We start from the raw sequence: 25,744 nt of genomic DNA, 5'->3' as shown, positions 1-25,744 counted from the left end.
AAAGAGAGCCCGCGCAGGGCTAGGGCAGCTGTTAGAATGGATATGGAGGACGGGGGGGGGGGGGGGGGGGGGGGGGGGGGAGGGGAGGGGGGGGGGATTAATCAGGAGCGCGCAGAACAGGCTGACAGGGCAGCGAGGAGAGGAACCGGGCAGCAAACTCCCGGGGAAGATTTCATCGCCTTACCATTCCCAGTGAGAGCGTCTTTGGCGGGCATCATAACGGAGCTAGAAACAGGAGGTGAACAGGGTTAAACAGACAACAGGAGTCAACGTCTCCGAGATCGGACTGAGCGCCGAAACATTCCCCCCCCAATCGGCACCAGGCCGAGCCGGGATTACCTGGAGGTGTACGGAAGGCGGATCACCAACAACGAGGGCACACTGGCGTTGAGTCGCAGCTCCCGGATGGCCAGCTGGTGAATGTAGAGGGGACTCCGGCCTGTCTGGGTCTGCAGGGAGGAGAGCAGGGAGCTCGTGGCTCGCCACTCAACCGCGGGCAACACCAACGAGGAAGGAGAGGTTTCCAACGCTCTCTGAACCAACGAGACACAAGACACGATGGATCAGCACCAGGTGAAACCCACACCAACACAAATAACACCCACCAGTACGGGACCCCAGGGTTATACAGGGACAGACCCGTCCCCACCAGTACGGGACCCCAGGGTTATACAGGGACAGACCCGTCCCCACCAGTACGGGACCCCAGGGTTATACAGGGACAGACCTGTCCCCCCACCAGTACTGTACCCCAGTGTTATACAGGGACAGACCCGTCCCCACCAGTACGGGACCCCAGGGTTATACAGGGACAGACCCGTCCCCACCAGTACGGGACCCCAGGGTTATACAGGGACAGACCTGTCCCCACCAGTACGGGACCCCAGGGTTATACAGGGACAGACCTGTCCCCACCAGTACGGGACCCCAGGGTTATACAGGGACAGACCTGTCCCCACCAGTACGGGACCCCCAGTGTTATACAGGGACAGACCTGTCCCCACCCAGTACTGTACCCCAGTGTTATACAGGGACAGACCCGTCCCCACCAGTACTGTACCCCAGGATTATACAGGGGACAGACCTGTCCCCCACCAGTACGGTACCCCAGGATTATACAGGGACAGACCCGTCCCCACCAGTACGGGACCCCAGGTTTATACAGGGACAGACCTGTCCCCACCAGTACGGGACCCCAGTGTTATACAGGGACAGACCCGTCCCCCACCAGTACTGTACCCCAGTGTTATACAGGGACAGACCCGTCCCCACCAGTACTGTACCCCAGTGTTATACAGTGACAGACCTGTCCCCACCAGTACTGTACCCCAGTGTTATACAGGGACAGACCCGTCCCCACCAGTACGGGACCCCCAGGGTTATACAGGGACAGACCCGTCCCCACCAGTACGGGACCCCAGTGTTATACAGGACAGACCCGTCCCCACCAGTACTGTACCCCCCGTGTTATACAGTGACAGACCTGTCCCCCACCAGTACTGTACCCCAGTGTTATACAAGGGACAGACCCGTCCCCACCAGTACTGTACCCCAGTGTTATACAGGGACAGACCTGTCCCCACCAGTACTGTACCCCAGTGTTATACAGGGACAGACCCGTCCCCACCAGTACTGTACCCCAGTGTTATACAGGGACAGACCTGTCCCCACCAGTACTGTACCCCAGTGTTATACAGGGACAGACCCGTCCCCACCAGTACTGTACCCCAGTGTTATACAGTGACAGACCTGTCCCCACCAGTACTGTAGCCCGTTGTTATACAGGGACAGACCTGTCCCCACCAGTACTGTACCCCAGTGTTATACAGGGACAGACCTGTCCCCACCAGTACTGTACCCCCAGTGTTATACAAGGACAGACCCGTCCCCACCAGTACTGTACCCCAGTGTTATACAGTGACAGACCCGTCCCCACCAGTACTGTACCCCAGTGTTATACAGGGACAGACCTGTCCCCACCAGTACTGTACCCCAGTGTTATACAGGGACAGACCTGTCCCCACCAGTACTGTACCCCAGTGTTATACAGTGACAGACCCGTCCCCACCAGTACAGTACCCCAGTGTTATACAGGGACAGACCTGTCCCCACCAGTACTGTACCCCAGTGTTATACAGGGACAGACCTGTCCCCACCAGTACTGTACCCCCAGTGTTATACAGGGACAGACCTGTCCCCCCATCAGTACTGTACCCCAGTGTTATACAGGGACAGACCCGTCCCCACCAGTACTGTACCCCAGTGTTATACAGAGAGACCCGTCCCTACCAGTACTGTACCCCAGTGTTATACAGTGACAGACCCGTCCCCACCAGTACAGTACCCCAGTGTTATACAGTGACAGACCCGTCCCCACCAGTACTGTACCCCAGTGTTATACAGTGACAGACCTGTCCCCCACCAGTACTGTACCCCAGTGTTATACAGGGACAGACCCGTCCCCACCAGTACTGTACCCCAGTGTTATACAAGGACAGACCCGTCCCCACCAGTACTGTACCCCAGTGTTATACAGGGACAGACCTGTCCCCACCTGTACTGTACCCCAGTGTTATACAGGGACAGACCCGTCCCCACCAGTACTGTACCCCAGTGTTATACAGGGACAGACCTGTCCCCACCAGTACTGTACCCCAGTGTTATACAGGGACAGACCCGTCCCCACCAGTACTGTACCCCCAGTGTTATACAGTGACAGACCTGTCCCCACCAGTACTGTAGCCCGTTGTTATACAGGGACAGACCTGTCCCCACCAGTACTGTACCCCCAGTGTTATACAGGGACAGACCTGTCCCCACCAGTACTGTACCCCAGTGTTATACAGGGACAGAGCTGTCCCCCACCAGTACTATACCCCAGTGTTATACAGTGACAGACCCGTCCCCACCAGTACAGTACCCCAGTGTTATACAGTGACAGACCCGTCCCCACCAGTACTGTACCCCAGTGTTATACAGGGACAGACCTGTCCCCACCAGTACGGGACCCCAGGGTTATACAGGGACAGACCTGTCCCCACCAGTACGGGACCCCAGGGTTATACAGGGACAGACCTGTCCCCACCAGTACGGGACCCCAGTGTTATACAGGGACAGACCTGTCCCCACCAGTACGGGGACCCCAGTGTTATACAGGGACAGACCTGTCCCCACCCAGTACTGTACCCCAGTGTTATACAGGGACAGACCCGTCCCCACCAGTACTGTACCCCAGGATTATACAGGGACAGACCTGTCCCCCACCAGTACGGTACCCCAGGATTATACAGGGACAGACCCGTCCCCACCAGTACGGGACCCCAGGTTTATACAGGGACAGACCTGTCCCCCACCAGTACGGGACCCCAGTGTTATACAGGGACAGACCCGTCCCCACCAGTACTGTACCCCAGTGTTATACAGGGACAGACCCGTCCCCACCAGTACTGTACCCCAGTGTTATACAGGGACAGACCTGTCCCCCACCAGTACTGTACCCCAGTGTTATACAGGGACAGACCCGTCCCCACCAGTACGGGACCCCAGGGTTATACAGGGACAGACCCGTCCCCACCAGTACGGGACCCCAGTGTTATACAGGGACAGACCCGTCCCCACCAGTACTGTACCCCAGTGTTATACAGTGACAGACCTGTCCCCCACCAGTACTGTACCCCAGTGTTATACAGGGACAGACCCGTCCCCACCAGTACTGTACCCCAGTGTTATACAGGGACAGACCTGTCCCCCACCAGTACGGTACCCCCAGGATTATACAGGGACAGACCTGTCCCCACCAGTACTGTACCCCAGTGTTATACAGGGACAGACCCGTCCCCACCAGTACTGTACCCCAGTGTTATACAGGGACAGACCTGTCCCCACCAGTACTGTACCCCAGTGTTATACAGGGACAGACCCGTCCCCACCAGTACTGTACCCCAGTGTTATACAGTGACAGACCTGTCCCCACCAGTACTGTAGCCCGTTGTTATACAGGGACAGACCTGTCCCCACCAGTACTGTACCCCAGTGTTATACAGGGACAGACCTGTCCCCACCAGTACTGTACCCCAGTGTTATACAAGGACAGACCCGTCCCCACCAGTACTGTACCCCAGTGTTATACAGTGACAGACCCGTCCCCACCAGTACTGTACCCCAGTGTTATACAGGGACAGACCTGTCCCCACCAGTACTGTACCCCAGTGTTATACAGTGACAGACCCGTCCCCACCAGTACAGTACCCCAGTGTTATACAGGGACAGACCTGTCCCCACCAGTACTGTACCCCAGTGTTATACAGGGACAGACCTGTCCCCACCAGTACTGTACCCCAGTGTTATACAGGGACAGACCTGTCCCCCATCAGTACTGTACCCCAGTGTTATACAGGGACAGACCCGTCCCCACCAGTACTGTACCCCAGTGTTATACAGAGAGACCCGTCCCTACCAGTACTGTACCCCAGTGTTATACAGTGACAGACCCGTCCCCACCAGTACAGTACCCCAGTGTTATACAGTGACAGACCCGTCCCCACCAGTACTGTACCCCAGTGTTATACAGTGACAGACCTGTCCCCCATCAGTACAGTACCCCAGTGTTATATAGTGACAGACCCGTCCCCCACCAGTACTGTACCCCATTGTTATACAGTGACAGACCCGTCCCCACCAGTACTGTACCCCAGTGTTATACAGTCATAGACCTGTCCCACACCAGTACTGTACCCCAGTGTTATACAGGGACAGACCCGTCCCCACCAGTACTGTACCCCAGTGTTATACAAGGACAGACCCGTCCCCACCAGTACTGTACCCCAGTGTTATACAGGGACAGACCTGTCCCCACCTGTACTGTACCCCAGTGTTATACAGGGACAGACCCGTCCCCACCAGTACTGTACCCCAGTGTTATACAGGGACAGACCTGTCCCCACCAGTACTGTACCCCAGTGTTATACAGGGACAGACCCGTCCCCACCAGTACTGTACCCCAGTGTTATACAGTGACAGACCTGTCCCCACCAGTACTGTAGCCCGTTGTTATACAGGGACAGACCTGTCCCCACCAGTACTGTACCCCAGTGTTATACAGGGACAGACCTGTCCCCACCAGTACTGTACCCCAGTGTTATACAGGGACAGAGCTGTCCCCCACCAGTACTATACCCCAGTGTTATACAGTGACAGACCCGTCCCCACCAGTACAGTACCCCAGTGTTATACAGTGACAGACCCGTCCCCACCAGTACTGTACCCCAGTGTTATACAGGGACAGACCTGTCCCCACCAGTATTGTACCCCAGTGTTATACAGGGACAGACCTGTCCCCACCAGTCCTGTACCCCAGTGTTATACAGGGACAGACCTGTCCCCCATCAGTACTGTACCCCAGTGTTATACAGGGACAGACCCGTCCCCACCAGTACTGTACCCCAGAGTTATACAGAGAGACCCGTCCCTACCAGTACTGTACCCCAGTGTTATACAGTGACAGACCCGTCCCCACCAGTACAGTACCCCAGTGTTATACAGTGACAGACCTGTCCCCACCAGTACTGTACCCCAGTGTTATACAGTGACAGACCTGTCCCCCACCAGTACAGTACCCCAGTGTTATACAGGGACAGACCTGTCCCCACCAGTACAGTACCCCAGTGTTATACAGGGACAGACCTGTCCCCACCAGTACAGTACCCCAGTGTTATACAGCGACAGACCCGTCCACACCAGTACAGTACCCCAGGGTTATACAGGGACAGACCTGTCCCCACCAGTACTGTACCCCAGTGTTATATAGGGACAGACCTGTCCCCACCAGTACTGTACCCCAGTGTTATACAGTGACAGACCTGTCCCCACCAGTACTGTACCCCAGTGTTATACAGTGACAGACCTGTCCCCCACCAGTACTGTACCCCAGTGTTATACATGGACAGACCCGTCCCCACCAGTACTGTACCCCAGTGTTATACAGTGACAGACCTGTCCCCCACCAGTACTGTACCCCAGTGTTATAAAGGGACAGACCCGTCCCCACCAGTACTGTACCCCAGTGTTATATAGTGACAGACCCGTCCCCCACCAGTACTGTACCCCATTGTTATACAGTGACAGACCCGTCCCCACCAGTACTGTACCCCAGTGTTATACAGTCATAGACCTGTCCCCCACCAGTACTGTACCCCAGTGTTATACAGGGACAGACCCGTCCCCACCAGTACGGGACCCCAGGGTTATACAGGGACAGACCCGTCCCCACCAGTACGGGACCCCAGTGTTATACAGGGACAGACCCGTCCCCACCAGTACTGTACCCCCGTGTTATACAGTGACAGACCTGTCCCCCACCAGTACTGTACCCCAGTGTTATACAGGGACAGACCCGTCCCCACCAGTACTGTACCCCAGTGTTATACAGGGACAGACCTGTCCCCACCAGTACTGTACCCCAGTGTTATACAGGGACAGACCCGTCCCCACCAGTACTGTACCCCAGTGTTATACAGGGACAGACCTGTCCCCACCAGTACTGTACCCCAGTGTTATACAGGGACAGACCCGTCCCCACCAGTACTGTACCCCAGTGTTATACAGTGACAGACCTGTCCCCACCAGTACTGTAGCCCGTTGTTATACAGGGACAGACCTGTCCCCACCAGTACTGTACCCCAGTGTTATACAGGGACAGACCTGTCCCCACCAGTACTGTACCCCAGTGTTATACAAGGACAGACCCGTCCCCACCAGTACTGTACCCCAGTGTTATACAGTGACAGACCCGTCCCCACCAGTACTGTACCCCAGTGTTATACAGGGACAGACCTGTCCCCACCAGTACTGTACCCCAGTGTTATACAGGGACAGACCTGTCCCCACCAGTACTGTACCCCAGTGTTATACAGTGACAGACCCGTCCCCACCAGTACAGTACCCCAGTGTTATACAGGGACAGACCTGTCCCCACCAGTACTGTACCCCAGTGTTATACAGGGACAGACCTGTCCCCACCAGTACTGTACCCCAGTGTTATACAGGGACAGACCTGTCCCCCATCAGTACTGTACCCCAGTGTTATACAGGGACAGACCCGTCCCCACCAGTACTGTACCCCAGTGTTATACAGAGAGACCCGTCCCTACCAGTACTGTACCCCAGTGTTATACAGTGACAGACCCGTCCCCACCAGTACAGTACCCCAGTGTTATACAGTGACAGACCCGTCCCCACCAGTACTGTACCCCAGTGTTATACAGTGACAGACCTGTCCCCCACCAGTACAGTACCCCAGTGTTATATAGTGACAGACCCGTCCCCCACCAGTACTGTACCCCATTGTTATAGTGACAGACCCGTCCCCACCAGTACTGTACCCCAGTGTTATACAGTCATAGACCTGTCCCCCACCAGTACTGTACCCCAGTGTTATACAGGGACAGACCCGTCCCCACCAGTACTGTACCCCAGTGTTATACAAGGACAGACCCGTCCCCACCAGTACTGTACCCCAGTGTTATACAGGGACAGACCTGTCCCCACCTGTACTGTACCCCAGTGTTATACAGGGACAGACCCGTCCCCACCAGTACTGTACCCCAGTGTTATACAGGGACAGACCTGTCCCCACCAGTACTGTACCCCAGTGTTATACAGGGACAGACCCGTCCCCACCAGTACTGTACCCCAGTGTTATACAGTGACAGACCTGTCCCCACCAGTACTGTAGCCCGTTGTTATACAGGGACAGACCTGTCCCCACCAGTACTGTACCCCAGTGTTATACAGGGACAGACCTGTCCCCACCAGTACTGTACCCCAGTGTTATACAGGGACAGAGCTGTCCCCCACCAGTACTATACCCCAGTGTTATACAGTGACAGACCCGTCCCCACCAGTACAGTACCCCAGTGTTATACAGTGACAGACCCGTCCCCACCAGTACTGTACCCCAGTGTTATACAGGGACAGACCTGTCCCCACCAGTACGGGACCCCAGGGTTATACAGGGACAGACCTGTCCCCACCAGTACGGGACCCCAGGGTTATACAGGGACAGACCTGTCCCCACCAGTACGGGACCCCAGTGTTATACAGGGACAGACCTGTCCCCACCCAGTACTGTACCCCAGTGTTATACAGGGACAGACCCGTCCCCACCAGTACTGTACCCCAGGATTATACAGGGACAGACCTGTCCCCCACCAGTACGGTACCCCAGGATTATACAGGGACAGACCCGTCCCCACCAGTACGGGACCCCAGGTTTATACAGGGACAGACCTGTCCCCACCAGTACGGGACCCCAGTGTTATACAGGGACAGACCCGTCCCCACCAGTACTGTACCCCAGTGTTATACAGGGACAGACCCGTCCCCACCAGTACTGTACCCCAGTGTTATACAGGGACAGACCTGTCCCCACCAGTACTGTACCCCAGTGTTATACAGGGACAGACCCGTCCCCACCAGTACGGGACCCCAGGGTTATACAGGGACAGACCCGTCCCCACCAGTACGGGACCCCAGTGTTATACAGGGACAGACCCGTCCCCACCAGTACTGTACCCCAGTGTTATACAGTGACAGACCTGTCCCCCACCAGTACTGTACCCCAGTGTTATACAGGGACAGACCCGTCCCCACCAGTACTGTACCCCAGTGTTATACAGGGACAGACCTGTCCCCCACCAGTACGGTACCCCAGGATTATACAGGGACAGACCTGTCCCCACCAGTACTGTACCCCAGTGTTATACAGGGACAGACCCGTCCCCACCAGTACTGTACCCCAGTGTTATACAGGGACAGACCTGTCCCCACCAGTACTGTACCCCAGTGTTATACAGGGACAGACCCGTCCCCACCAGTACTGTACCCCAGTGTTATACAGTGACAGACCTGTCCCCACCAGTACTGTAGCCCGTTGTTATACAGGGACAGACCTGTCCCCACCAGTACTGTACCCCAGTGTTATACAGGGACAGACCTGTCCCCACCAGTACTGTACCCCAGTGTTATACAAGGACAGACCCGTCCCCACCAGTACTGTACCCCAGTGTTATACAGTGACAGACCCGTCCCCACCAGTACTGTACCCCAGTGTTATACAGGGACAGACCTGTCCCCACCAGTACTGTACCCCAGTGTTATACAGGGACAGACCTGTCCCCACCAGTACTGTACCCCAGTGTTATACAGTGACAGACCCGTCCCCACCAGTACAGTACCCCAGTGTTATACAGGGACAGACCTGTCCCCACCAGTACTGTACCCCAGTGTTATACAGGGACAGACCTGTCCCCACCAGTACTGTACCCCAGTGTTATACAGGGACAGACCTGTCCCCCATCAGTACTGTACCCCAGTGTTATACAGGGACAGACCCGTCCCCACCAGTACTGTACCCCAGTGTTATACAGAGAGACCCGTCCCTACCAGTACTGTACCCCAGTGTTATACAGTGACAGACCCGTCCCCACCAGTACAGTACCCCAGTGTTATACAGTGACAGACCCGTCCCCACCAGTACTGTACCCCAGTGTTATACAGTGACAGACCTGTCCCCCATCAGTACAGTACCCCAGTGTTATATAGTGACAGACCCGTCCCCCACCAGTACTGTACCCCATTGTTATACAGTGACAGACCCGTCCCCACCAGTACTGTACCCCAGTGTTATACAGTCATAGACCTGTCCCACACCAGTACTGTACCCCAGTGTTATACAGGGACAGACCCGTCCCCACCAGTACTGTACCCCAGTGTTATACAAGGACAGACCCGTCCCCACCAGTACTGTACCCCAGTGTTATACAGGGACAGACCTGTCCCCACCTGTACTGTACCCCAGTGTTATACAGGGACAGACCCGTCCCCACCAGTACTGTACCCCAGTGTTATACAGGGACAGACCTGTCCCCACCAGTACTGTACCCCAGTGTTATACAGGGACAGACCCGTCCCCACCAGTACTGTACCCCAGTGTTATACAGTGACAGACCTGTCCCCACCAGTACTGTAGCCCGTTGTTATACAGGGACAGACCTGTCCCCACCAGTACTGTACCCCAGTGTTATACAGGGACAGACCTGTCCCCACCAGTACTGTACCCCAGTGTTATACAGGGACAGAGCTGTCCCCCACCAGTACTATACCCCAGTGTTATACAGTGACAGACCCGTCCCCACCAGTACAGTACCCCAGTGTTATACAGTGACAGACCCGTCCCCACCAGTACTGTACCCCAGTGTTATACAGGGACAGACCTGTCCCCACCAGTATTGTACCCCAGTGTTATACAGGGACAGACCTGTCCCCACCAGTACTGTACCCCAGTGTTATACAGGGACAGACCTGTCCCCCATCAGTACTGTACCCCAGTGTTATACAGGGACAGACCCGTCCCCACCAGTACTGTACCCCAGAGTTATACAGAGAGACCCGTCCCTACCAGTACTGTACCCCAGTGTTATACAGTGACAGACCCGTCCCCACCAGTACAGTACCCCAGTGTTATACAGTGACAGACCTGTCCCCACCAGTACTGTACCCCAGTGTTATACAGTGACAGACCTGTCCCCCACCAGTACAGTACCCCAGTGTTATACAGGGACAGACCTGTCCCCACCAGTACAGTACCCCAGTGTTATACAGGGACAGACCTGTCCCCACCAGTACAGTACCCCAGTGTTATACAGCGACAGACCCGTCCACACCAGTACAGTACCCCAGGGTTATACAGGGACAGACCTGTCCCCACCAGTACTGTACCCCAGTGTTATATAGGGACAGACCTGTCCCCACCAGTACTGTACCCCAGTGTTATACAGTGACAGACCTGTCCCCACCAGTACTGTACCCCAGTGTTATACAGTGACAGACCTGTCCCCCACCAGTACTGTACCCCAGTGTTATACATGGACAGACCCGTCCCCACCAGTACTGTACCCCAGTGTTATACAGTGACAGACCTGTCCCCCACCAGTACTGTACCCCAGTGTTATACAGGGACAGACCCGTCCCCACCAGTACTGTACCCCAGTGTTATATAGTGACAGACCCGTCCCCCACCAGTACTGTACCCCATTGTTATACAGTGACAGACCCGTCCCCACCAGTACTGTACCCCAGTGTTATACAGTCATAGACCTGTCCCCCACCAGTACTGTACCCCAGTGTTATACAGGGACAGACCCGTCCCCACCAGTACTGTACCCCAGTGTTATACAAGGACAGACCCGTCCCCACCAGTACTGTACCCCAGTGTTATATAGTGACAGACCCGTCCCCCACTAGTACTGTACCCCAGTGTTATACAGTCATAGACCTGTCCCCCACCAGTACTGTACCCCAGTGTTATACATGGACAGACCCGTCCCCACCAGTACTGTACCCCAGTGTTATACAGGCAAAGACCCGTCCCCATCAGTACTGTACCCCAGTGTTATACAGTGACAGACCCGTCCCCACCAGTACTGTACCCCAGTGTTATACAGTGACAGACCCGTCCCCACCAGTACGGTACCCAGGGTTATACAGTGACAGACCCGTCCCCACCAGTACTGTAACCGAGGGTTATACAGGGACAGACCTGTCCCCACCAGTACTGTACCCCAGGGTTATACAGGGACAGACCCGTCCCCACCAGTACTGTACCCCAGTGTTATACAGGGACAGACCTGTCCCCCAGTGTTATACAGTGACAGACCCGTCCCCACCAGTACTGTAACCGAGGGTTATACAGGGACAGACCTGTCCCCACCAGTACAGTACCCCAGGGTTATACAGGGACAGACCCGTCCCCACCAGTACTGTACCCCAGTGTTATACAGGGACAGACCTGTCCCCACCAGTACTGTACCTCAGTGTTATACAGGGACAGACCTGTCCCCAACCAGTACTGTACCCCAGTGTTATTCAGTGACAGACCCGTCCCCACCAGTACAGTACCCCAGTGTTATTCAGTGACAGACCCGTCCCCACCAGTACTGTACCCCAGTGTTATACAAGGACAGACCCGTCCCCACCAGTACTGTACCCCAGTGTTATATAGTGACAGACCCGTCCCCCACTAGTACTGTACCCCAGTGTTATACAGTCATAGACCTGTCCCCCACCAGTACTGTACCCCAGTGTTATACATGGACAGACCCGTCCCCACCAGTACTGTACCCCAGTGTTATACAGGCAAAGACCCGTCCCCATCAGTACTGTACCCCAGTGTTATACAGTGACAGACCCGTCCCCACCAGTACTGTACCCCAGTGTTATACAGTGACAGACCCGTCCCCACCAGTACGGTACCCAGGGTTATACAGTGACAGACCCGTCCCCACCAGTACTGTAACCGAGGGTTATACAGGGACAGACCTGTCCCCACCAGTACTGTACCCCAGGGTTATACAGGGACAGACCCGTCCCCACCAGTACTGTACCCCAGTGTTATACAGGGACAGACCTGTCCCCCAGTGTTATACAGTGACAGACCCGTCCCCACCAGTACTGTAACCGAGGGTTATACAGGGACAGACCTGTCCCCACCAGTACAGTACCCCAGGGTTATACAGGGACAGACCCGTCCCCACCAGTACTGTACCCCAGTGTTATACAGGGACAGACCTGTCCCCACCAGTACTGTACCCCAGTGTTATACAGGGACAGACCTGTCCCCAACCAGTACTGTACCCCAGTGTTATTCAGTGACAGACCCGTCCCCACCAGTACAGTACCCCAGTGTTATACAGTGACAGACCCGTCCCCACCAGTACTGTACCCCAGTGTTATACAGTGACAGACCTGTCCCCCACCAGTACAGTACCCCAGTGTTATACAGGGACAGACCTGTCCCCACCAGTACAGTACCCCAGTGTTATACAGGGACAGACCTGTCCCCACCAGTACAGTACCCCAGTGTTATACAGCGACAGACCCGTCCACACCAGTACAGTACCTCAGGGTTATACAGGGACAGACCTGTCCCCACCAGTACTGTACCCCAGTGTTATATAGGGACAGACCTGTCCCCACCCGTACTGTACCCCAGTGTTATACAGTGACAGACCTGTCCCCACCAGTACTGTACCCCAGTGTTATACAGTGACAGACCTGTCCCCCACCAGTACTGTACCCCAGTGTTATACAGGGACAGACCCGTCCCCACCAGTACTGTATCCCAATGTTATATAGTGACAGACCCGTCCCCCACCAGTACTGTACCCCATTGTTATACAGTGACAGACCCGTCCCCACCAGTACTGTACCCCAGTGTTATACAGTCATAGACCTGTCCCCCACCAGTACTGTACCCCAGTGTTAGACAGGGACAGACCCGTCCCCACCAGTACTGTACCCCAGTGTTATACAGGGACAGACCCGTCCCCACCAGTACTGTACCCCAGTGTTATATAGTGACAGACCCGTCCCCCACTAGTACTGTACCCCAGTGTTATACAGTCATAGACCTGTCCCCCACCAGTACTGTACCCCAGTGTTAGACAGGGACAGACCCGTCCCCACCAGTACTGTACCCCAGTGTTATACAGGGACAGACCCGTCCCCACCAGTACTGTACCCCAGTGTTATACAGGGACAGACCTGTCCCCACCAGTACTGTACCCCAGTGTTATACAGGGACAGACCCGTCCCCACCAGTACTGTACCCCAGTGTTATACAGGGACAGACCTGTCCCCACCAGTACTGTACCCCAGTGTTATACAGGGACAGACCTGTCCCCCACCAGTACTGTACCCCAGTGTTATTCAGTGACAGACCCGTCCCCACCATTACTGTACCCCAGTGTTATACAGTTACAGACCCGTCCCCCACCAGTACTGTACCCGAGGGTTATACAGGGACAGACCCGTCCCCACCAGTACTGTACCCCAGTGTTATACAGGGACAGACCTGTCCCCACCAGTACTGTACCCCAGTGTTATACAGGGACAGACCTGTCCCCCACCAGTACTGTACCCCAGTGTTATACAGGGACAGACCTGTCCCCCACCAGTACTGTACCCCAGGGTTATACAGTGACAGACCCGTCCCCCACCAGTACTGTACCACAGTGTTATACAGGGACAGACCTGTCCCCCCACCAGTACTGTACCACAGTGTTATACAGGGACAGACCCGTCCCCACCAGTACTGTACCCCAGTGTTATACAGGGACAGACCTGTCCCCACCAGTATTGTAACCCAGTGTTATACAGGGACAGACCTGTCCCCCACCAGTACTGTACCCCAGTGTTACACAGCACACAACCCAGTGACAGTGTGGAGGTGAACGTCGTGTACCTGTAAGTTGGGGAAAGCGTTTTCCTGTTTGTTCCCATAGGCTGCTCCGTACACGGTGAAATCTTCGACACTGAGCTGCGGACAGACAGAGAAAGAGGGAGAGAGAGATATACCCAAGTCAGCCGGCCAGCCCTGGGACGGTCAGCACCGAGCCCGTGGGGGGGGGGTGGGGGGGGTTTGTGGAGTCAAGGGTCTAGGACGGGCTAGAAGGAAGGGTTCGTCCACGTCTCAGGGTGTACCTTCTCCTGCAGGAAGAGCAGCACTGTCTTGGGTCCCCGTTCCAGGGCGGGGTTCAGGTACGTGGAGAGTTGGTCAGCTGAGAGGATCCGGCCCACGGTGGGAGCATCATCCGGGGCCCAGAGGGAGCTGTGAACACACAGAGACATGGAGGGGGAGGGGTTGGGGGAGGGGGTGGGGGTGGGGGAGGGGGTGGGGGTGGGGGAGGGGGGGTTAGACCCAGCACAGACCACTCACTCACCGTCACCTCCTCCAGGGGAGGTTCAGCCCCAACTCACCCCCTCAATGCTGTACCCAGGAGGCCATTCAGCCCCTAACTAACCCCCCTCAATGCTGTACCCAGGAGGCCATTCAGCCCCTAACTAACCCCCCAATGCTGTACACAGGCCATTCAGCCCCTAACTAACCCCCTCAATGCTGTACACAGGCCATTCAGCCCCTAACTAACCCCCTCAATGCTGTACACTGGAGGCCATTCAGCCCCTAACTAACCCCCCTCAATGCTGTACACAGGAGGCCATTCAGCCCCTAACTAACCCCCCTCAATGCTGTACACAGGAGGCCATTCAGCCCCCAACTAACCCCCTCAATGTTGTACACAGGAGGCCATTCAGCCCTAACTAACCCCTGGGTGGACCAGGCCAGCACCGGGACCTGGTCTGACCCTCTCCCCGGGCTCAGGGCCCGCCGCCAGAACCATCGCCGCCGCCAGGAGCCGGGTCACCGCCGCCGCCATCGCGCTTCCTCCCTCCACACGGGGACCCGCCCCCTTCTCCTGTCAATCTAAACCCTCCGGGCCTCCCATTGGCCCGCCTCTCACCCTCACCCCGTCGCTATTGGACCCTCCGCCCGTCCGTCACACCGTCTGGCTCCTTTCCCATTGGTCGCCTTTTTCCTCACCCTACCCCATAGAGGGCGGAACCGTCAGGTCCCACCCGCGCCGGCCTCCCCTATTGGCTCACACCCTCCGTCAATCGTCGGCTCGGATCTCTATTGGCTAGCGTTTGCGGATGCCCGCCCCGCCCTTGTCACGAGGACCGTTTCCCCCGCCCCCTCCCATCGGCCTGTCTGTGGCCCATTGGTTGGCTCCGCTGTCGGTCATCCCAACCTTCCAGCTTATTGGTCGGACCGTTCTCAAGTCGCTCGCGCAATTACGTGACAATCAGCGCGGACACTCCCCCACCCCCCAGTGGCCGGATTGTCCCCGCCCCCCCCGACTTCCCATTGGTAACGCTCCTGTCAATCAGCCTGCCGTATTCCTGACGCCTCGGGCGTGGCCACCTGTCCATCAACATCTGGACCCACGTGAGCTTTGGAGCCCCGCCCCCCCGCTGTGCGTTCGATTGGTGGAGACGACTGTCCGTCTATTCCAGCACACACCCCGCCCCCCCCACGTGATCTCCCGCAGCGGCCTGCCACGGGTTCGAGTCCCGCTCCCCGCCCAAGGCCATTCAGCCCGTCAACCCCCTGCAAATATCCCCTGTATTTCAACCTGGTCAGAACAGATCCTGGCAAATAAGACAAGACCAATTTAGAGCACGTGGGTCAGAATGGGTGAGATGGACCGAAGGGTCTGTTTCTGTGCTGTCTTGTCACCCTGGCAGACAGGATGGAAGCAGACCCTTCGGCCCGTCTCATTCCTGCTGACCCAGTTACCCTCACCGGTCCCATTTCGAAGTCGAAGGGACGTGCAGCAGCACCAAAAAAAAGGCCCTTCGGTCCATCTCATTCAGGCTGACCCAGATATCCTACCCGGTCCCATTTCGGAACCAGGGGGACAGACGGCACAGAAACAGACCCATCGGCCCATCTCATCCATTCCGACCCACACGTTCTAAATTAATCTTGTCTTATTTGCCAGGATTTGGCCCACGTTCCTCTGAACCCTTCCCATCCACGTGCCCCCCACCCCACCTACCCCCCCACCAGGAGCTGATCCCGGTTGGTGGGGTCTGTTTGTCAGTGGTGAAGGGTGGAGTGGTATATCCGCAGGTCGGTGGGTTGGGGAATGGCCTCCAAGCGCATCTCCTCCACCTCCCCCCCCCACCGCACCTCTACCCTTGAACCCCAACCTCCAGTTGGAACAAGGACAGGAACCCCCCCCAAACACCCCAACCACGGCCCTCACCTTCCACCCCAGCAGCCTCCAGATACATCACATCATCCACCTACTACAAACTCACCCCACCACCAGCGATACGTTTCCCTCCCCACCCCTGTCTACAATTCTGCAATGGAATCCCGACAGTGTGGGGACCGGCCCTCCAACTAAAACAAGCCCACGCCGACCTCCAGAAGAGTAACCCACCCTGACCCACTCCTACCCCCAGCCTCTGACGAGTGCACCCAACTCACACTTCTCAAGGCACTGCGGCCAATCCACCCTAATCTGTACATCCCTGGGCACTACAGGTTAGGGTGGATTGGCCCGTGCTAAATTGTCCCCGTAGTGCCCAGGGATGTGTAGGTTAGGGTGGATTGGCCCGTGCTAAATTGTCCCCGTACTGCCCAGGGATGTGCAGGTTAGGGTGGATTGGCCCGTGCTAAATTGTCCCCGTAGTGCCCAGGGATGTGCAGGTTAGGGTGGATTGGCCGTCCTAAATTGTCCCCGTAGTGCCCAGGGATGTGCAGGTTAGGGTGGATTGGCCGTGCTAAATTGTCCCCGTAGTGCCAGGGATGTGCAGGTTAGGGTGGATTGGCCCGTGCTAAATTGTCCCCGTAGTGCCCAGGGATGTGCAGGTTAGGGTGGATATGCCGTGCTAAATTGTCCCCGTAGTGCCCAGGGATGTGCAGGTTAGGGTGGATTGACCGTGCTAAATTGTCCCCGTAGTGCCCAGGGATGTGCAGGTTAGGGTGGATTGGCCGTGCTAAATTGTCCCCGTAGTGCCCAGGGATGTGCAGGTTAGGGTGGATTGGCCGTGCTAAATTGTCCCCGTAGTGCCCAGGGATGTGCAGGTTAGGGTGGATTGGCCGTGCTAAATTGTCCCCGTAGTGCCCAGGGATGTGCAGGTTAGGGTGGATTGGCCGTGCTAAATTGTCCCCGTAGTGCCCAGGGATGTGCAGGTTAGGGTGGATTGGCCCGTGCTAAATTGTCCCCGTAGTGCCCAGGGATGTGCAGGTTAGGGTGGATTGGCCCGTGCTAAATTGTCCCCGTAGTGCCCAGGGATGTGCAGGTTAGGGTGGATATGCCGTGCTAAATTGTCCCCGTAGTGCCCAGGGATGTGCAGGTTAGGGTGCATTGACCGTGCTAAATTGTCCCCGTAGTGCCCAGGGATGTGCAGGTTAGGGTGGATTGGCCCGTGCTAAATTGTCCCCGTAGTGCCCAGGGATGTGCAGGTTAGGGTGGATTGGCCGTGCTAAATTGTCCCTGTAGTGCCAGGGATGTACAGGTTAGGGTGGATTGGCCCGTGCTAAATTGTCCCCGTAGTGTCCAGGGATGTGCAGGTTAGGGTGGATTGGCCCGTGCTAAATTGTCCCCGTAGTGCCCAGGGATGTGCAGGTTAGGGTGGATTGACCCGTGCTAAATTGTCCCCGTAGTGCCCAGGGATGTGCAGGTTAGGGTGGATTGACCCGTGCTAAATTGTCCCCGTAGTGCCCAGGGATGTGCAGGATAGGGTGGATTGGCCCGTGCTAAATTGTCCCCGTAGTGCCCAGGGATGTGCAGGTTAGGGTGGATTGGCCCGTGCTAAATTGTCCCCATAGTGCCCTGGGATGTGCGGGTTAGGGTGGATTGGCCCGTGCTAAATTGTCCCTGTAGTGCCCAGGATGTGCAGGTTAGGGTGGATTGGCCCATGCTAAATTGTCCCCGTAGTGCCCAGGGATGTGCAGGATAGGGTGGATTGGCCCGTGCTAAATTGTCCCCGTAGTGCCCAGGGATGTGCAGGTTAGGGTGGATTGGCCCGTGCTAAATTGTCCCCGTAGTGCCCAGGGATGTGCAGGTTAGGGTGGATTGGCCCGTGCTAAATTGTCCCCATAGTGCCCTGGGATGTGCGGGTTAGGTGGATTGGCCCGTGCTAAATTGTCCCTGTAGTGCCCAGGGATGTGCAGGTTAGGGTGGATTGGCCCATGCTAAATTGTCCCCGTAGTGCCCAGGGATGTGCAGGATAGGGTGGATTGGCCCGTGCTAAATTGTCCCCGTAGTGCCCAGGGATGTGCAGGTTAGGGTGGATTGGCCCGTGCTAAATTGTCCCCGTAGTGCCCAGGGATGTACAGGTTAGGGTGGGTTGGCCCATGCTAAATTGTCCCCGTCGTGTTAGATGAAGGGGTAAACTTCGGGGAATGGTCCGGGTGGGTGAGCCCTTGGGAGAGTTGGTGTGGACTTGTTGGGCTGAAGGGCCTGTTTTCACCCCGTCGGGAATCTAATCAAAGCAGTGCCTTCCCGACGCCCGACTAACCAAAGGCCAAAAGGAGAGGGTGAGGGCTGCAGGTCAGAGCTGACAATGAGAGTTGCTGGGCTTTTCCTGCTGCGATTTCCCAGCAACACATTTCCAGCTAATGAAGGCCGAAAGCCTTGTTCGCTGCCATGTCGTTCACTCCCAGAGACCCGGAGGGACTGAGCTCCCTCTGTTCCTCGACATTCCCGACCTCGCTTCATTTGCACCGTCCTACAATTCCGTATAATGGTGAACATCTCCTGGCAAGGGGGGGGGGGTGGAGGGGGAGGGGGGGCGGGAGAGGGAAACGGGGGAGGGGACAGATGTGCCCTTCGGTCTGTCAAGCCTGGACCAGTGCGGCCAACACCCATCACGCTGATCCCCATCCTCCAGTCGCTGGCTTTCGGGAGGGATCAAACCCAACTCTGAACTCCCCCGCTCCCCCCTCGAAGGGAGCGGTGTCTGGGGCCGCCATTGAGGGGGTGGGACAGGTTTGAGGGGCTTCGATACCGCTGCTCTCGTTCCCAAGACCTGCCCCCCTCTTGTCTGACCCTCAGGTCGGAAACCCATCCCTCCATCAAGGGGGACAGGGTGGAACTGGAGGCTATTCACAGCCCCCTCCTCCTCCTCCAGCCTGTTACACAGAACAGGAGGCCATTCAGCCCCCTCCTCCTCCAGCCTGTTATACAGCAACAGGAGGCCATTCAGCCCCTCCTCCTCCAGCCTGTTACACAGGAACAGGAGACCATTCAGCCCCCTCCTCCTCCAGCCTGTTATACAGCAACAGGAGGCCATTCAGACCCCCTCCTCCTCCTGCCTGTTATACAGCAACAGGAGGCCATTCAGCCCCCTCCTCCTCCAGCCTGTTATACAGCAACAGGAGGCCATTCAGCCCTCCTCCTCCAGCCTGTTACACAGCAACAGGAGGCCATTCAGCCCCTCCTCCTCCAGCCCGTTACACAGCAACAGGAGGCCATTCAGCCCCTCCTCCTCCAGCCTGTTACACAGGGACAGGAGGCCTTCAGCCCCTCTCTGAAGAAGGAAACCGAAAAGGAGTTGGCTGGACCAGCGCTGGAGGGGTGTGTGACGTTTTTATTTTACAAAGATACAATAATTCTTGTTAAAAAAAGCACTTCACTGAGATTCACGCTGCGTCATTAGGATCAGTCGCTGTCTTTGTGTCGGTTGGACACCCAGGAACAGGCCTGAGCTCTCTCTCTCTCTCTCTCTCTGTATCTGTCTCTCACACACACACATTCAGACTGACTTCAGACCACGTTCAGGAGGGACGTGCATTCACCAAGGGCCGTGCTATCCCTGCAACACAGGGAGCTCGGCATCTTTGGGGGGGGGGGGGCGGGGAGGTTGCTGCGTTGCAACTCAGGACGGGCTGGAACGTTGTGACGCTGCAGCACTGGGGCAGGGGTTACCCAATTGCCGGAGCAGGGACAGGGGTGTGAGGCTGAAGGGAAGGTGGGGAGGGGGGGGTGGAGATTGGGGGGGGCGGGAGATTGGGGGGGGCACTGTCGGTGGGAGGTGCAGAGGAGATCAGGACGGCTGCACCGGGCTCAGTCACCTCAATGTGTCAAGAAAAAAGGGGGGTCGCTCAACAGGGAGGGGGACGCTGCAGTAATGTGACGGGGGGGGCTGCAGTAATGTGACGGGGGGGGGTCTGCAGTAATGTGACGGGGGACGCTGCAGTAATGTGACGGGGGGGGGCTGCAGTAATGTGACGGGGGGGGGGCTGCAGTAATGTGACGGGGGGGGGGGCTGCAGTAATGTGACGGGTGGGAGCTGCAGTAATGTGACGGGGGGAGCTGCAGTAATGTGATGGGGGGGGCTGCAGTAATGTGACGGGGGGGCTGCAGTAATGTGATGGGGGGGGCTGCAGTAATGTGACGGGGGGGGCTGCAGTAATGTGATGGGGGGGGCTGCAGTAATGTGACGGGGGGGCTGCAGTAATGTGACGGGGGGGGGCTGCAGTAATGTGATGGGGGGGGCTGCAGTAATGTGACGGGGGGGGCTGCAGTAATGTGACGGGGGGGGGCTGCAGTAATGTGACGGGGGGGGCTGCAGTAATGTGACGGGGGGGCTGCAGTAATGTGACGGGGGGGCTGCAGTAATGTGACGGAGGGGGGGCTGCAGTAATGTGACGGGGGGGGCTGCAGTAATGTGACGGGGGGGGGCTGCAGTAATGTGACGGGGGGGCTGCAGTAATGTGACGGGGGGGGCTGCAGTAATGTGACGGGGGGGGGCTGCAGTAATGTGACGGGGGGGGCTGCAGTAATGTGACGGGGGGGCTGCAGTAATGTGACGGGGGGACGCTGCAGTAATGTGACGGGGGGGGCTGCAGTAATGTGACGGGGGGGGCTGCAGTAATGTGACGGGGGGGGCTGCAGTAATGTGACGGGGGGGCTGCAGTAATGTGACGGGGGGGTCTGCAGTAATGTGACGGGGGGGGGCTGCAGTAATGTGACGGGGGGACGCTGCAGTAATGTGACGGGGGGGGCTGCAGTAATGTGACGGGGGGACGCTGCAGTAATGTGACGGGGGGGGCTGCAGTAATGTGACGGGGGGACGCTGCAGTAATGTGACGGGGGGGGCTGCAGTAATGTGACGGGGGGGCTGCAGTAATGTGACGGGGGGGGGCTGCAGTAATGTGACGGGGGGGTCTGCAGTAATGTGACAGGGAGGGCTGCAGTAATGTGACGGGGGGACGCTGCAGTAATGTGACGGGGGGGCTGCAGTAATGTGACGGGGGGACGCTGCAGTAATGTGACGGGGGGGCTGCAGTAATGTGACGGGGGGACGCTGCAGTAATGTGACGGGGGGGCTGCAGTAATGTGACGGGGGGGCTGCAGTAATGTGACGGGGGGACGCTGCAGTAATGTGACGGGGGGGGGCTGCAGTAATGTGACGGGGGGGGCTGCAGTAATGTGACGGGGGGGCTGCAGTAATGTGACGGGGGGGGGCTGCAGTAATGTGACAGGGGGGAGGGGCTGCAGTAATGTGACGGGGGGGGCTGCAGTAATGTGACGGGGGGGGCTGCAGTAATGTGATGGGGGGCTGCAGTAATGTGACGGGTGGGCTGCAGTAATGTGATGGGGGGGGGGCTGCAGTAATGTGACGGGGGGGCTGCAGTAATGTGACAGGGGGACGCTGCAGTAATGTGACGGGGGGGCTGCAGTAATGTGACGGGGGGGCTGCAGTAATGTGACGGGGGGACGCTGCAGTAATGTGACGGGGGGGGCTGCAGTAATGTGACAGAGGGGACGCTGCAGTAATGTGACGGGGGGGGGGCCTGCAGTAATGCGACGGGGGGACGCTGCAGTAATGTGACGGGGGAGCTGCAGTAATGTGACGGGGGGGTGCTGCAGTAATGTGACGGGGGGGGGCTGCAGTAATGTGACGGGGGGGGCTGCAGTAATGTGACGGGGGGGGCTGCAGTAATGTGACGGAGGGGGGCTGCAGTAATGTGACGGGGGGGCTGCAGTAATGTGACGGGGGGGGCTGCAGTAATGTGACGGGGGGGGCTGCAGTAATGTGACGGGGGGGGGGGCTGCAGTAATGTGACGGGTGGGGGGCTGCAGTAATGTGACGGGGGGGCTGCAGTAATGTGACGGGGGGGCTGCAGTAATGTGACGGGGGGGGGCTGCAGTAATGTGACAGGGGGAAGCTGCAGTAATGTGACGGGGGGGCTGCAGTAATGTGACGGGGGGTGGGGGCTGCAGTAATGTGACGGGGGGGGGCTGCAGTAATGTGACGGGGGACGCTGCAGTAATGTGACGGGGGGGCTGCAGTAATGTGACGGGGGGCTGCAGTAATGTGACGGGGGGGGGGCTGCAGTAATGTGACAGGGGGGGGCTGCAGTAATGTGACGGGGGGGGGCTGCAGTAATGTGACGGGGGGGGGCTGCAGTAATGTGACGGGGGGGGCTGCAGTAATGTGACGGGGGGGGCTGCAGTAATGTGACGGAGGGGGCTGCAGTAATGTGACGGGGGGGGCTGCAGTAATGTGACGGGGGGGCTGCAGTAATGTGACGGGGGGGGCTGCAGTAATGTGACAGGGGGAAGCTGCAGTAATGTGACGGGGGGGCTGCAGTAATGTGACGGGGGGGCTGCAGTAATGTGACAGGCGGACAGAGGTGGGGGGGGGAGTCTGGGCGGTGCACACATCTGGGAGACCTAACCTCCCTCCCCCCCCCACCCAAAGACATACACCCCTCGCTCCCCCCTTCCCCAGCCCTGCCCTGTCGTAGCCGCCGACTGGCTGTGTGAGGAAGTGGAGGTGGAGGTGGGGGTTTGTTGGGGGGGGAGGGGGGGTGGAACGATGCGCGGGGAGCCTCGGGACGGTCTGCCCTCTCCTCCTCGATTCCATCCCCAGCCCACCCCTGCCCCACCAGGGGGAGGGGGGGGGGGGGGAGGGCAGGGGGGCTCCTCTCCCATCTCTCTCTACAGTCTCCCCGAGCTCCGGGCACAGGCCTGTTGGTATTGTCGGTGCCTGGCCTCGGCCCTGGCCTTCAGCACCCACATCTCCTCCTGGATAAAATCCATCACCGCCTTCCGCATCTCAACTGGGGGGGGGGGGGGGGGATCAGTCAGTACCTTCACTCAGAAACAGGAGAGCCGGTCAGCTTCCCTCCCTCCCCCACCCTCCTCCCCCTCCCCCTCCTCCATCCTGTTACACAGGAACACGAGGCCATTCAGCCCCCTCCTCCTCCAGCCTGTTACACAGGAACAGGAGGCCATTCAGCCCCCTCCTCCTCCAGCCTGTTACACAGGAACAGGAGGCCATTCAGCCCCCTCCTCCTCCAGCCTGTTACACAGGAACAGGAGGCCATTCAGCCCCCTCCTCCTCCAGCCTGTTACACGGAACAGGAGGCCATTCAGCCCCCTCCTCCCCCAGCACAGGGGGACCGTCCAGCTTTCAGTGCTACAAACAGTCACACACACACACATACAACACCAGGAATAGGCGCAGACCTACAGACACACACACACACCGGGAACAGGCACAGAGCTACCAACAGTCCCACACACACAGAGCTACAAACAGTCTCTCACACATACACAACATCGGGAACAGGCACAGAGCTACCAACAGTCCCACACACACAGAGCTACAAACAGTCTCTCACACATACACAACATCGGGAACAGGCACAGAGCTACAAACAGTCTCACACACACACACACACATCGGGAACAGGCACAGAGCTACAAACAGTCTCTCACACATGCACAACATCGGGAACAGGCACAGAGCTACAAACAGTCTCACACACACACACATCGGGAACAGGCACAGAGCTACAGTCTCACACACACACATCGGGAACAGGCACAGAGCTACAAACAGTCTCTCACACATACACAACATCGGGAACAGGCACAGAGCTACAAACAGTCTCTCACACATACACAACATCGGGAACAGGCACAGAGCTACAAACAGTCTCACACACACACACACACACACATCGGGAACAGGCACAGAGCTACAAACAGTCTCACACACACACACATCGGGAACAGGCACAGAGCTACAGTCTCACACACACACATCGGAACAGGCACAGAGCTACAGTCTCACACACACACATCGGGAACAGGCACAGAGCTACAAACAGTCTCTCACACACACACAACACCAGTAACAGGCACAGAACTGCAAACAGTCTCTCTCTCTCTCTTATACACAGACATACCAGGAACAGGCACAGAGCTAAAACAGTCACACACACATACACACACACACACACACACAAAACACAGGGAACAGGCACAGACCTACAAACAGCTCCTCCATCCCCCCCCCCCAACACACACAACACCGGGAACAGACACAGAGCTACAAACAGTCACACACACACCAGTAACAGGCACAGAGCGACAAACAGTCACACACACAAACACACCAGTAACAGGCACAGAGCGACAAACAGTCACACACACACACCAGTAACAGGCACGGAGCTACAAACAGTCTCACACACACACATATCGGGAACAGGCACGGAGCTACAAACAGTCTCACACACACACACATATCGGGAACAGGCACAGAGCTTCAAACAGTCTCACACACACACAACACCAGTAACAGGCACAGAACTGCAAAAGTCTCTCTCTCTCTTATACACAGACATACCAGGAACAGGTACAGAGCTAAAACAGTCACACACACACACAACACCGGGAACAGGCACAGACCTACAAACAGTCACACACACACATCGGGAACAGGCACAGAGCTACAAACAGTCACACACACACACATACACAACACCGGGAACAAGCGTAGAGCAACAAACAGACAGACAGACAGACACACACATTGGGAACAGGTGCAGAGCTACAATCAGTCTCACACACACACACAACACCGGGAACAGGCGTAGAGCAACAAACAGACAGACAGACACATCGGGAACAGGCGCAGAGCTACAAACAGTCACATTCAACTCCAGGAATTGGAACAGTATTTAAGAGTCACAACATTTAGACAGCCCTCGTTCAGAGAGATACCCGCTCACTCTCCCTCTGAGCCCTCATGCCCACCCCATCAAAACCATCTGCTCACCAAGGTATGAGGAGGTGGGTGTGTCTGGGGGGGTGAGAGGGAAACTGACTGGTTCTGGGGGTCCTGTGGTCTTGTCCAGCCGTTAGGGACAGCACAGGGGCTGGAGCAGCGAATGGACCAGAGGCGGGTGGTCACCCGGGGGGTTGGGGGGTGGGAGAGGAGAGTGAGGGACCGCCCTGCTGGTCAGAAGTCACTGGTTGGTTGGTCAAACACATGGTCAGACAGTGACTGGTCAATCAGCGGTCAATTGGCA

At 57.2% G+C, this 25,744-nt stretch overlaps 1 protein-coding gene and 1 pseudogene across 1 annotated transcript; both read right to left on the bottom strand.

Annotated features, from left to right (window-relative positions):
- Window positions 1–98: 98 nt before the first annotated feature.
- On the bottom strand, window positions 99–15,272 carry LOC140473736 (V-type proton ATPase subunit S1-like; annotated as a pseudogene).
- Window positions 15,273–15,775: 503 nt separating this feature from the next.
- LOC140473738 (uncharacterized) lies at window positions 15,776–23,477 on the bottom strand. The gene is made up of 4 exons (XM_072567634.1): window positions 23,365–23,477; window positions 21,603–21,997; window positions 20,669–21,511; window positions 15,776–16,044 (listed from the first exon to the last, which is right to left on the bottom strand). The coding sequence occupies exons 1-4, from the start codon at window positions 23,475–23,477 to the stop codon at window positions 15,776–15,778; spliced, it is 1,620 nt and encodes a 539-aa protein (XP_072423735.1).
- Between the last annotated feature and the right edge of the window lie 2,267 nt (window positions 23,478–25,744).

This window comes from Chiloscyllium punctatum, unplaced genomic scaffold (genome assembly GCF_047496795.1).
Source record: "Chiloscyllium punctatum isolate Juve2018m unplaced genomic scaffold, sChiPun1.3 scaffold_700, whole genome shotgun sequence".
Classification (NCBI taxonomy): domain Eukaryota; kingdom Metazoa; phylum Chordata; class Chondrichthyes; order Orectolobiformes; family Hemiscylliidae; genus Chiloscyllium; species Chiloscyllium punctatum.
The sequence above is the reverse complement of the archived record's forward strand: the minus strand, read 5'-3'. Positions and strand labels throughout refer to the sequence as shown.